This window comes from Camarhynchus parvulus, chromosome 10 (genome assembly GCF_901933205.1).
Source record: "Camarhynchus parvulus chromosome 10, STF_HiC, whole genome shotgun sequence".
In the NCBI taxonomy this organism is placed as follows: Eukaryota; Metazoa; Chordata; class Aves; order Passeriformes; family Thraupidae; genus Camarhynchus; species Camarhynchus parvulus.
Window position 1 is genome coordinate 1,748,273 of NC_044580.1, and position 12,738 is coordinate 1,761,010.

The 12,738-nt window shown below is 57.1% G+C and overlaps 1 protein-coding gene across 1 annotated transcript; it reads right to left on the reverse strand.

Annotated features, from left to right (window-relative positions):
- Positions 1–1,910: 1,910 nt before the first annotated feature.
- Positions 1,911–7,193, reverse strand: DUOXA2 (dual oxidase maturation factor 2). The gene is made up of 6 exons (XM_030955443.1): positions 7,047–7,193; positions 6,434–6,491; positions 4,072–4,206; positions 3,691–3,904; positions 2,438–2,652; positions 1,911–2,104 (listed from the first exon to the last, which is right to left on the reverse strand). Exons 1-6 carry the CDS (start codon positions 7,191–7,193, stop codon positions 1,911–1,913), a joined length of 963 nt encoding a protein of 320 aa, XP_030811303.1.
- Positions 7,194–12,738: the final 5,545 nt, after the last annotated feature.

Consider the following 12,738-nt stretch of genomic DNA (forward strand, 5'->3'; position numbering starts at 1 on the left):
AGAGCCCACCAGAGCCCCCTCACCCTGAAGACCTTTAAAAATCCCCCCTGCCCTTGGATGGTGTCCCATCAGCAGCCTGGAAGCTGAGATGGAGCTGTGCTCCCCCTGTACCCCACAGCTGCTCTCAGTGTGAGGGGAGGAGCAGGATGGCAGAGAGGAGCACGATTGAGGAGGATGATGGAGGAACCAGACCAGGAGAGAGGGAGAGGAGAAGGTGGGAAAGGAGGAGCAGCAGTGCCCTGGAGAGCAGCTAAAACCATTTAGGGAGAGCTGAGCAGCACCTCCAGTCTGGGTTCCTCCTGGGCTCCTCATGACAAAGGTTCCTTAGAGGGTTTTTTAGACCCTGACGTGTACCAAGGAGACATTTGCCCCCATGGGAAGGAGGCTGCTGCTGGGGGCTTGCCAGACGTGACCTCCAGATGTGCCCTTCATGGCCCCCTAAATGTCCACAGTGTTTCAAAGGAGAGGGGTTTTTAGTAAAGTTTTATTGAAAATAATTCCTGTGCAGAATTACAAACCACATTAGTGACACACAAGTATCATCATGGGTAACTTAGCAGCAAGGATCTCAGGAAGAAAAGTCAAAATATTGAAATGATGTACTTTACAATTCATTGGAATGAAGGTGCCCAGGTTTCCAGCATTCAGATATGGAATCCCAGATTACTTTGGGTTGGAAGGGGCCTTAAAGCTCATCTTGTGCCACCCCCCACCATGGGCAGGGACACCTTCCACTAGCCCAGGTTGCTCCAAGCTCCATCCAACCTGGCCTGGGACACTTCCAGGGATGGAGCAGCCACAGCTGCTCTGGGCACCCTGTGCCAGGGCCTCGCCAGCCTCACAGGCATTAATTCCTTCTCAATATCCCATCCATCCCTGACCCCTGGCAGTGGGAGCCATTCCCTGTGTCCTGTCCCTCCATCCCTTGTCCCCAGTCCCTCTCCAGCTCTCCTGGAGCCCCTTCAGGCCCTGCCAGGGGCTCTGAGGTCTCCCTGGAGCCTTCTCTGCTCCAGGTGAGCACCCCCAGCTCTGCCAGCCTGGCTCCAGAGCAGAGGGGCTCCACCCTCAGAGCATCTCCATGGCCTCCTCTGGGCTCTCTCCAGCAGCTCAGTGTCCTCCCTGTGCTGGCCCCAGGGCTGGGGCAGCTCTGCAGGTGGGGTCTCACCTGAGTGGGGCAGAGGGACAGGATCCCTCCGTCCCCTCCAGCCCAGCCAGTCTGTGTGTGCTCCAGCTGGACAGGGAGAACTTCATCCTCCACTCTCCTTCCTCTCCTTTTGGCCCACGCTAGGTTACAAGTTTCATCTAATAAAGGCCAAATTTGAAGGTGGAAAGAATCAAATCAGCACATCCCCCACAGCAAACTCCATGGTACATTTGCTCAGTCTTTGTTTCTGGAGCAGGTTTTTTTATTCCAGCTCCTGCAGCATCCAGCCTGCAGAAGCTGGATCCATACCTGGCTTTCCTGGATACACCTAAACCAAAAAATGTCATGTTTGGGGAAAAAATGAGCAGTTTAACCCCAGGCTCTTGGAGTGGCAGGTGCTCCAAGGCAGAAATGTGAGCCATGAGCTGTTTCTCAGTTTCAGTGCGAACAGACCCTTGGAGAATGGAGCAGAAGGACCTGGAGCAGAAGGGCCTGGAGCAGGGAGGACATTTCTCCTGGACAGGGTCCCCAGGTGGGTGTGCAGCCCCAGTCTCAGGAGCTGTGAGCTGCTCTGGCAGCCTCCAGCCCAGCCTGCCCCTTCCAGAGGGAGTCACAGGAGACCCAGGCTGGGAAGGATTCCCAGCAAGGCCCCATCCCAGAGTGGGCTCAAAGGCAGCTGGATGGGGAAATGCATCTCTGGGGACACCAAGGAGAATTTGTTCTGCCCTTTTGGGTCCATCCTCAGGGAAAGAGTGAGGACTTTCTTCTAGACACTGTTGATTTCAGAGGGCTCAGAAGGAGACAGGCTCTTGCTCACAAAGTGAGGGTTGATGAACACCTGAAGCATCTCCTGGTGCTCCTCTGCTTTGTCCTCACGGAGATCAAAGAAAGTTTTCAGCAGGTCCAGATTGAGGTGGTGCATTGCCACGACGGTGATCCCAGCCACGACACAGAGCAGGCCTGGCAACAAACACACACTCTGATGGGGTCCTGGCACCCCTTGGATTGTCCCTGCCAGAGGACAATGCCTTTCCTTATGGAAGGTGGCCTTGCATTGTATGAGCTGTTCTGAGCATCCTCAGAGCCCAGACACAGGTCTGGAAACCCAGGAGGGTGATCCCAATGATCAGGAGCTGTGAATGCCTTGAGATGAGGATGGTGTTTCTCCTTTTCCCACCCCTCCCAGGATCTGTGTGCCAAGGCACACGCTGGGGCTCTGGGGAGCTGCACTTCCCACTTTGGGGGGAAGCCCTGGCACTCAGTGGTGTTCCCTGGGGCCCCCAATGTTCTCACCAACTGCTAGCATGAGCCAGAAGGATGCCCCATAGGCCACGTGCAGGGTGCTGGTCCCAATCTGGATCAGGCACACTGGGGAGCTCCTCACGGTGGAGAAGGAGAGCAGAGAGAAGATCATGAAGGCCCCTGTGGCCAGGAGCATGTATCCTCCATAAACCAGGGCAGGCATGGAGAGCAGGATGTTGGACATGACCCACGTGCAAAAGGCGACCCTGGAGGCAGGAGGAGACCAAGAGATGAGTGGTGAGAGTGCCGTGGATTAGGATGCTCTGTGTGAGGATTTCCATGTGTTGGGAGCAGTCTGGGCTCCCAGGGCACTGCAGGAGGCGGAGAAGCTCTGTGGGCAGGCAGGAATGATCCCTAATCCCCACGCTGAGCAAGGGCACATGCAAGGCTCCCATTGCTACATCCAGAAGCAGAAACACAGATCTCCTCCTCCCATTGCTCAGCCCACACACAGCACCAGCCCCAAGGAGGCTGTGGCAGCCCCCTCAGTGTATCTGGACCATCCCAGTTACATGGGGCAGCTTGGTCCCTGAGAGCAGCACCAGGAGCAGGCAAAGGTCATGTGCAGTAGCTCTGCACTTCCTGAGGAGCTGGGCTACAGAGGAAAGCCTCAGCTATGGACCAGGAGCTCTTGTTCCATGGTAGAACCAGGCTTCTTCCCCATTTTCTGTGTCCCTGCTGTCAAACCCCAAGCAGGGAGAGCAGCCCTGCAATGGTTCTTGGTGGCCAGCCCGTGGTGGGAGGGACCATCTCCTGCCAGCTGGGGACAGCTCTCCCCCAGCCCAGGTGGGCACTGACAGATCTCTGACCTTGCCAAAGAGTCGAGATCAGCTCCACAATAACAGCAGCAGGATCTTTTCCCCACCTGATCCAATCCTAGGTACAAAACCCTCTCACAGAAAGGGCTGGGAGAGTTCTTCATGTGTCCATGGCCCTCTCTGGGCCACCAAGGACAGCAGCTTCAGCTCCATCCATGGGGATGGACTTCTGCTACCATCACCACACCACAGCAAGGACCTGCAGCACGTTCCTCTCTCCTGTGCCCACGCTGTGGATTTGTCCAGCAGGGAGAACCAGAACTTCTGCTCATCCCAAAGTGTCTGCAGTGCCTGGCAGGGCCCCCTCCATGCACACAGCTTCCCCCCTGGCAGGATGCAATCCCACCCATCCCAAAGGCCATGGGGAAGGGCAGCTAGGCTCCCCACAGCCCCATGCTGGCAGCAGGACAGGGCAGGAGGGCTCACCAGAGCATGGCTGAGGCGTAGTGCCCGGCGATGCGGTACTGCCCGTGCAGCCCACAGGGGCTCTGCGAGCTGAACTTCTCTGCCACGTACAGGATGGGGCTGGGCAGCCCCTTCTGCAGCCCCTGGCTGTAGCTGTGGTCATAGTCTGCCCCAAAGCTCCAGGGAAAGTGCTCGTTGTAGTTGATGGTCTCGTTGATCTGCTCCACGGGCTTTCCTGCGGGCGGCACCAGCTGAGCTCCTGCGGGGCCAGCCCTGGGCACTGCCAGCAGCAGCACGGGCACAGCAGGGCCCAGGGGCCTCCAGACAGAGCCGGGGCCCTGCAGGGCAGCTGTGGAGCTGCTGGGGCCGCTGCAGAGGCGCAGGTGGGGACACCAGACTCACCCCTGAGCGTGACGTTGAGCCCGGCCAGGCCGATGTGCAGCCCGATGTCAGCGCTCACCTGCGCGGGGCTGAAGGACTTGTAGGAGGTGTTGGCCTGCACCCAGCCACTCTGCCAGTCCCTGGTGAACTGCACAACTGCCAGGAAAAATAAAGCTGGGGTTAAAGCAGGTCCAGGCTTTGCTGTGCTCAAGGGGAGAATCACAGGTGAGTGGCAGCATTCCCACCATGGCACTGGAAGGGAGTGTTAGGAGGGCAGGAATGCTGATTCAGCCACCAGGACGTGCCCCAACCAGCTCCCACACCCTGCAGAGCTCAGGTCCTCCCCTTGCCAAGCATCCACTCCCTGGATCCGGGAACAGCGGAGCTCTGATCCCCAGGCATGGACATCCTGATCTGATTCCTCCTTGGACATCCTCTCCAGAGCTTCCCTGCAAGCTGCCCACCATGGCAAGCCCCACAGCAGCCAGGGCTCAGAGATGAGCCTGTCTGTCAGCCACAGGAACAGGGGTGAGTCTCATTTCCCACATCCAGCTCCCTGAATTGCACTGTCAGTGAACAGTAAAAGTCATTGTCAAAAGGAGAGGTTGAGAGGGGTGGGAAGTGCCATCACAGCTTGGGCAGTCATTGCAGCTGGGAAAAAAAAGAAAAATTGGAAGCTTTTCTGGTGTTTGTCTTTGGGAGCAGGGTATCCTCTTCTGAAGCACTTGCACTTTGCAGTGGGCTTCATTTTCCAACGGGGAAGGTAGAGCCGATGGTTTGATGTCAGGCTGAACAAAACCCTCCTGAGAAAATGTTCGGTTGCTGAGTCAACTTGTGAGGGCATTGATGCAGTGGGAGCTCCACAGGAATGTTTTTGGCTGCAGGGGTGAGTGTGCCCTGCTGCTGCCAGGCAGAAACTCTGACGCTGCTCCAGAACAATCTGTTCTTCCCTGTGCCCGAGCAGAGCCCGACTGCAGCCCTGTCCCCGAGTGCTGCTGGAGGCTCTGCAGGGCTGAGCTGGCTGTGGCTGTGGGACCAGCCCTGGCCTCCACCCCTGTGCCACCTCCAGCCTGGCACCCGGTTCTCAGGCGGCTCTGGTGCCACCCCACACGCTGGGATGGTCCCTGGGCCCCACAGCTGGTCCCAGCCTGGCTACCTAATCCTGGTGCCTGGTCAAATCAGAGCTGAATCTTTAGGTTATCATTATCCCTCTCCATCATCCCTCTCTGAGCAGTCCTGTAATCCACCTTGTCCTTCACAGCAGGAGGGATGCTTTGGTTTAGGGTCAGGGCTGGCTTCTCTTGCCACCTGGCATCTTCTACCCCCTCGGTACATCCTTTCTTACCCATCCTGTTGCCTGAGCTGGAAATCCCACTGCCTGGTTTCCACCATCAGTTATTACAGAAGATTTCCTGGTTTTTACTAAATTAAATCCTCTCCTTCATCTCCTCTGACCTTGCTCCTTGGCAGGTCTTTACCCCACCGCTGCAATCGCTGCCCTGCCTGTGCTTTATTCCAACCTGCTCCCTCCACATCCCTGCCAGGCTCCTCACAATCTCCAAACACGCCTGGCTGCAGCACAAGAGGGCTCACAGAGTGGGGGAAATAATGGAAAACTGGTGAGGAGGACTGTAAACACATCAACCAATGTGCAGCTGGGGTGTAGCAAAAGCCAGAGATCACAGTGAGCACTGTCTAGCCTTGTGTGCTGGGGAAGTGGAGCGCCTATTGAACAAGGGAATATCAAAGTACATCAGTGAGCTGCACCTGCACAAATCCCTGCAGCACAGGTGAAAACAGCAGGTTTGGTGACCCTTGGTGCCAGTGCCCTCCTTGTCCCTACCCAGTGCTGCTCTGAGGGTCCCCTGCAGGGCGAGGTAATGAGAATAAACCTGCTCTTTGCAGTTCATCCCTGCCTGTCAGGTTGTTCCTGCACCCTGCCCGTGTCAGGTTGCACACACAGCTGGAGGAACGTGGGGCTGTGCAGCCTGAGGGAGCTGGGTTTGAGTTACACCAGCAAAACTCCCAGTAGTAACCACGGGCACCTCCAAGCGCCCTCAGCCCAGGGAAGGGGAAAGGAAGGGAAGGGAAAGCCATTTTGGGAACTGTGTGACCGCTTTGAAGAGCAAGGCTAAGGTAGACCCCACGACCAGCTGTGGTTGTGCCCCTCAGCTCACATTTCCCAGCTCCAGGGTTCAATCCTTCCCCCAGAGCTATCCCTGGGGGGCTGCCCTGAGCCATCCATCCATCCCCAGAGACATCCATCCCCAGAACTGCCCTGAGCCATCCATCCATCCATCCCCAGAACTGCCCTGAGCCATCCATCCATCCATCCCCAGAACTGCCCTGAGCCATCCATCCCCAGGGGCTGCCCAGCACTCACCGACAATCACCACTCCCACGAAGAGGCTGAAGAGAACACGGAGAGTCCAGTAGAGCCTCTGCAGGGAGAGAGGTGGGACATGAGGCAGCAGCAACAGCAGCAACAGCCCTGCCTCTGCTCCTGCCTCCCCCTGAACCCCGGGAGGGTCCCAGCGCCCAGAGCCGCCCGTGCCCGGGGTCCCAGCACCCAGAGCTGCCCATGCCCGGGGTCCCAGCGCCCAGAGCCCCCGTGCCCGGGGTCCCAGCACCCAGAGCCCCCGTGCCCGGGGTCCCAGCACCCAGAGCCCCCATGCCCGGGGTCCCAGCACCCAGGGCCGCCCGTGCCCGGGGTCCCAGCGCCCAGAGCCGCCCGTGCCCGGGGTCCCAGCACCCAGGGCCGCCCGTGCCCGGGGTCCCAGCACCCAGGGCCGCCCGTGCCCGGGGTCCCAGCACCCAGAGCTGCCCATTCCCAGGGTCCCAGCACCCAGAGCCCCCATGCCCGGGGTCCCAGCGCCCAGAGCTGCCCATTCCCGGGGTCCCAGCACCCAGGGCTGCCCATGCCCGGGGTCCCAGCACCCAGAGCCCCCATGCCCGGGGTCCCAGCACCCAGGGCCCCCATGCCCGGGGTCACGCACCACCCGGCCGCGGATGCCCGGGGTGATGAGCAGGAAGCTGCAAGCCAGCGTCAGGAACACCACGGTGACTGTGATGGTGCTGATGTCGAACACGGCAGCCTTCCTCTGCTGCGGGTAGAAGGGGTAGACGCCATCGAAAAGAGTCATCCTGCCCCTCCTCCAGGAGCCTGCGGGAGACAGCAGTGACAGCCGGGACCCTGCGCTGCCCTGCCCGGACACCTCCAGCCGGTGGCGGCTCGGTTCTGGAATAACCAGTGAGGGAGGTTCAGCTGAAGGGTCCCCCGAGGGACAAGGAAATGTGACGCTGGCAGCGAGGCGGGCAGAGCGCTCAGAACACTCCCAGCAGAGGACACGCCACCCAAAACCCTCCGTGGAGGAGAGGAGAGGAGGTGCCTGGGGCAGGCTCAGCAGCCCGAGGGGCTGTGGCACCCGAGGAGCCACAAGCCCTTGTCCTGAGGAGCAGCCCCAGAGCAGGAACCTGTCGAGCAGCGCTTGCCTGCACAGGGCCAGGCCTTTCCCTCCAGCAGGTGCAGCCAGGGCTTTCCTCTTTGGGGTGGAAATGCCCAAGCCCACTGGGGAACTTCCCAGTGGGGAAAGAACGCAGAAGTGTTTTCCTTCAAAATGACAAGGAACCGCTGAAAACATGGATTTCACAATAGCAAAATGATCCCCAGCCAGGGGCCAGCAGTGCCAAGTGGAACAAAGCCCATTTCTCCCATTCCTGCCCATTTCCTCCAAGAAGATTTTCCCCACGAGCTGTTGGTCTGACGAAGGAGGAAGAGGAAGGATTGGTGCTGCACTTGGCTGAGAGGGGCCAGAAGCAGCCCCTATTCCCAGCATGAGGGTCCAAAGAACACTCAAAACTCTGTGAGCACATCTCAAGGCTAAAAGAAGCTGAATTATATAAAATTAAAAGGTGTGTGTAATTTACACAGATGACCTTGAACTTCCTCTGGCACTCCACTTCCAGCAATTACACACCTTATTCCTGTGCCTGGGTTAGATCTTTTCTACCAAAACTGATAATATGCTTAGTCCTCATGTTTTGCTTATTTAATTGCCTCTCTGCATGTAATAGCTGCCCCAGGAAGTTTGCTAAAGTCAGGGAATGCCAGAGCTGATCTGACTCGTGTCCAAGCAGCATTTTATTCTGTTCCTTTACAGAGCAGGTGATTTTATTCTCATTTTCCAAAAACAGTTTTAACCATATTTTTGGGTAAGATCCAACCCAGAGCAATTCAGCCACAAAAAGCTGGTCCCAAATCCCTGGAAATGAGTGGAGACCACAATAATTATCATAAAACAGTTTGATTAGGCAGCTGAATTGCTTTTCAATACATAAAGCAATATTTGATTTGAGAACTATTTTCTGTCCAGTAACCCAGATAATAACAGCAAAGAGTGGAACAGAGATTGGGATTTTACAATGGCTCTGAATTTAGCTTGACTGCTACAGACTGACAGAGCTGTTGGGTGCTCTTAAAAATCTTCTTTGGGGCCATTTTGCTGTAACAGCTTTGGGTTTTTTCCTTGGAAAGCCAAACCTGGAGAGAGGCAGCCTTCAAGTGTATTTACCTGGCAAGAGGAGCTGCAGCTGATTCCTGATGCTCCTGAAGCCCAGCAAAAGTGCCCACAAAACAGTCAGAGCTGCTGCAAGAAAAGAAATAAATAAATAGTTTAACCTAGGACAGATTAAATCATAATGGCTTGAATTCCACTTGTTCCTGGTACCTTTGCCCAAATTTCCTACGAGATACAATGAAGCAGGAAATATTTCCAAGTGTGTGTTCACCAAAACACAACTCTTCGGAGTTTAAAACTTTAAAAACCAGAACATAGCATGGAGAATGCTGTCTTGTTAAATCTAAATTTAACTTTCAACCAACACCAATGGATGTTTGCATTTCCATACTCTGCGACTTGTTTTATAGAGAATTTCCAGGGAAACAACTCTTTTGCCGTCTGTCCATCTTCCTCCCTTGATTGCCCTTCCAGCGTTTTTGCAGTTCTTTGGCATTTTTGCAGCTTTTAAGTGGAAAAGTGCTGCCTACAGCTCACAGCAGGAGAAACTGAACTTGTTGCACCTTGGGAAGCACCCTCCACACTGAAGCACTGCTGTGACCTTAGAGGGGACCTGTGGGACAGCATATGGAGGGGGGAAAAGCTGGAAACATCTCCAAGGAAGGATCAGCAGTTCAGCAGAAGCAGACAAGTTAATCTTGTATTTTAAAATAGTCTGGATCTGGAGGAGAGAAAGACAAAGGAGGCAGAAAGTTTGCTCAAACCCCAGAAGTTTCTCCTTACAGAATCTCAGTTGTCCTGCCCCAGAATGAATCAAGATAAAAGGATTTTTTTGGAAGTGCTCAGCCAAAAAACTCCTGGTGGCAGAGCCAGCAGCAATCCTAGCTGGGGCTAGCAGCAATCCTAGCTGGGTCGCTCAGGGCTGCAGATTGGTATTTTCCATAGAAAAAGAAAAAAAATCCCGTCCCCTGGAAACTGAAACATCAGAACTGCAATTCCCAGCGGGGGAAAGAGGGGCGAGGAGGGAACCTGGCTGCACTTTCCTGCCCCTGTAACAGGGTGGAGTAGAGGAAACCGAGGGTTAACTGCAGGTGGGAAGCATCCTCCCCTCGCAGCCCCCCACAGCAGGGACCGGGGTCGGGGAGTGCCGCCCCCTCCCACCACCTACCTCCTCCTCCTCTTCCTCCTCCTGCTGCTGCTGCTGCTCTTGCGGGCGGCTCCGTCCCGCACGGCGCTCTTATAGGGCGCGGGCCGTATGTAACCCGCGGAGCGCCCGCCCCGCCGCACTCCCGCCGCCCGCAGCGCTCCAGGTGAGGCCGCGGCGGCCCCGGGGGGATGGCGGGGACACTGCGGGCACCGGGGACACAGCGGGCACCGGGGACACAGCGGGCACCGGGGACACTGCCCGGGAGGGGATCGGGATGGGAGGAACGGAGAACACACGCGTGAGGGAAAGGGAGGTGGAGCGGCCGGGGGGACGCGTGTCCTGCTCGCGGGGCAGGGGCACTCGCGGTCCCTGCGTGTGTCTGAGGCCGTGGTGTCCGCGCTTGGGAGGATGTCTGAGGGACCCGGGCCACGCGTGTCCTTTCCCGTCTGAGGGACCGAGGCCACGCGTGTCCTTTCCCGTCTGAGGGACCGGGGCCACGCGTGTCCCTGCCTGTCTGCGGGACCGGGACCGGGGCCACGCGTGTCCCTGCTTGCCCCCCGGGCCGCACCGCGCGCGTTCCCGCCTACGGGGGAGCTGCGCGGCCGGGAGCGCGCCCGACCCCTCCGGGCCCGCGCACAGCTAGGGCCGCGCACGCTGCGACCTGCGGGGCTGGGGCTGTCACTGCTGCAGGGGACAGGGTTTGGGGCTGTCACTGCTGCAGGGGACTGGGGCTGGGGCTACTCCTCCCCACGTCCTGCTGTGGGGACACGCTGCGATGGGGCCGAGGGATGGAAGGGTCGGGCCGTGTCCCAGTGTCTCCGTGCCCCGAAGGCTCCGGGTGATGTGTGAGTGCGCACGGTGAGATGGAGCCCGGGGGATGGAAGGGTCCCCGTGTCCCGAGGGCTCCGGGCGGTGTGTGAGTGCGCACGGTGAGCTGGAGCCCGGGGGATGGAAGGGTCCCCGTGTCCCGAGGGCTCCGGGCGGTGTGTGAGTGCGCACGGTGAGCGGGAGCCGTGCGTGGCCGCGCCTGCAGGGTGCGGTGCAGCCCCGCACATCCATCCCCGCCGCTCAGGGAGCGGCCACGGGGCAGAGCGTGTCCCTGCCAGGGGACGGGACAGGCAGAGACCCCTGAGGTTCCTGCAGGGGACAGAGCCCCTGCCGTGCCCTGGGGCGCTGGGGGAGGCTGGGGACAGCGCTCGTCCCCGTGTGCACATTGTCCGGGCTGTGCTCACCTCTAGGACACTCTGGGATCCAGGGCTGGGCACATGGAGCCCGTTCTGAAATCCCAGGACTGACTGGGCTGTGGGGGAAGGTGGCAGCCCCCAGCTGTGTCCCAGCAGCTCTGGGAAGAGATAGAAATTACCTGTGGCTCTCAAGGACCATAGGGACCAGGCTCCAGGCTTCTGGAATGCCTTGGATCTGCTCCCCTCTGGGTGACCACACGGGTCCTGCCATGGGGCTGGTGCTGTCTCAGGATGCTGGTGTGTTCCACATTCCCGGGTGGCCTGTGGCTCTAGGGAGAGCGCAGGAGACTCTTGGAGGCTGAAGCCCAAATTTTAGGGGAGCCTAAAGTTAAATCTTTAAAATCTGCTGGGATCAGGTGGAACAGGAGGTCCTTGCTCTGTGGGAAGCTGTGTTTGCACTGACATATGGGGATGTGAAGCTCCAGGCTCTGACAGGACACAGGGATCCTCTCTGATGGGAGAAGACAAGTTTAATTTCATTAGATGCAGAGGGAGGGAGTGAGTTTCCAAAGGTGGCACAGGGAATCTCTGGAAAAGCAGAGTGGAGAGCTCATCATTACAATATTCCTGGGAAGCTTGACAAGACTGTGGAAATAATCCCAACTCGCCAAACTTTCCCTCAGCAAGCTGCACAAGGGGCTTGCAAGGCCAGTCTGTGAGATGGACACTGTGACTGTATCACACTGGCCATGATCCAGACTGGAAAGCCTCCAGAGCCTTGGATTGATAAGGTATAAGTAGATTTTAATTCCTGGGTGTAAGGAGATAAAGGGTTCATGAGAACTGGCACCTCATCTCAGAGCCTGGGACAAGAGTCATTCCCATACCTGAGGACAAGGGAGCTGTGCTCAGTGACAGAAGGAATTTTAAAACATTTTTCTGCTGGAACTCTGTGAGAAGACCCAGGGAAAAGGGGAGATGTGTTGTTATAGGGCATGAAGGAACACAAGCACACACAGCTGTTCTCAAGGAGAAGGAAAAAGGGAAGTTTATTTTCTGACTCTAACATTTATAGTTTTCTAAGGGTGACAGTGGATTGGAGGGTGACAGTGCCACCTCTCCAATGACACTGGACAGACCAACAGTCCATCAACTTTCTCCTCCTCTATAAAGGAATGTAAAACAATGAGTTATTTACAGAAAGTGTGTAAGAAAGTTCGCTACAAGAACGTCAACATCAGAAGGCTTAGAAAATCTTAAAAAACCAGGGTGACAGAGATGATGTGTGCTGTGGTGATGTGCTGTGGGCCTTGGCTCTGCTCGGTGTCTCCTGAGCCACTTCTGGGGCACCTTCAGACCTCGCTCTGGGTGGGGGGATAGCTGCACCTTTGGAGTCAGGAGGAGATAAATCCAGCTGTGTGTGATAAATCCAGCTGTGTCTGATAAATCCAGCTGTGTCTCTGGGATCTCCCTTTCTGCAGCACAGGAGGCCCTGTGGACCTCTCTGCACAAGGCAGCAGCTGCTGCCCCTGCCCAGGGAAGGAGCTGCTTCACCAGGGAGAGCAGAACAGTCCCGTCCCATGGCCATGGTGACAGCGCTGTGCCCCTCCTGCCAGAGACCACAGGCACCTCCATGTGTCCCTGTGAGCCAAACTTTCCTGTTCTTTGTGCAGAATGGGGCCCACAGAGCCTCTGGTTCCCACCAGCTGCACAAAATAAATCTCACATCCCCCAGACCACGCTCAGCACAGGGCTGTGGGGTGGAAAGGATGGAAGAGCTGTTGTGATGGTCAAGGAGCGTGGAAATGTCACTTCTTGGACACAACTTATTTTCTAATGC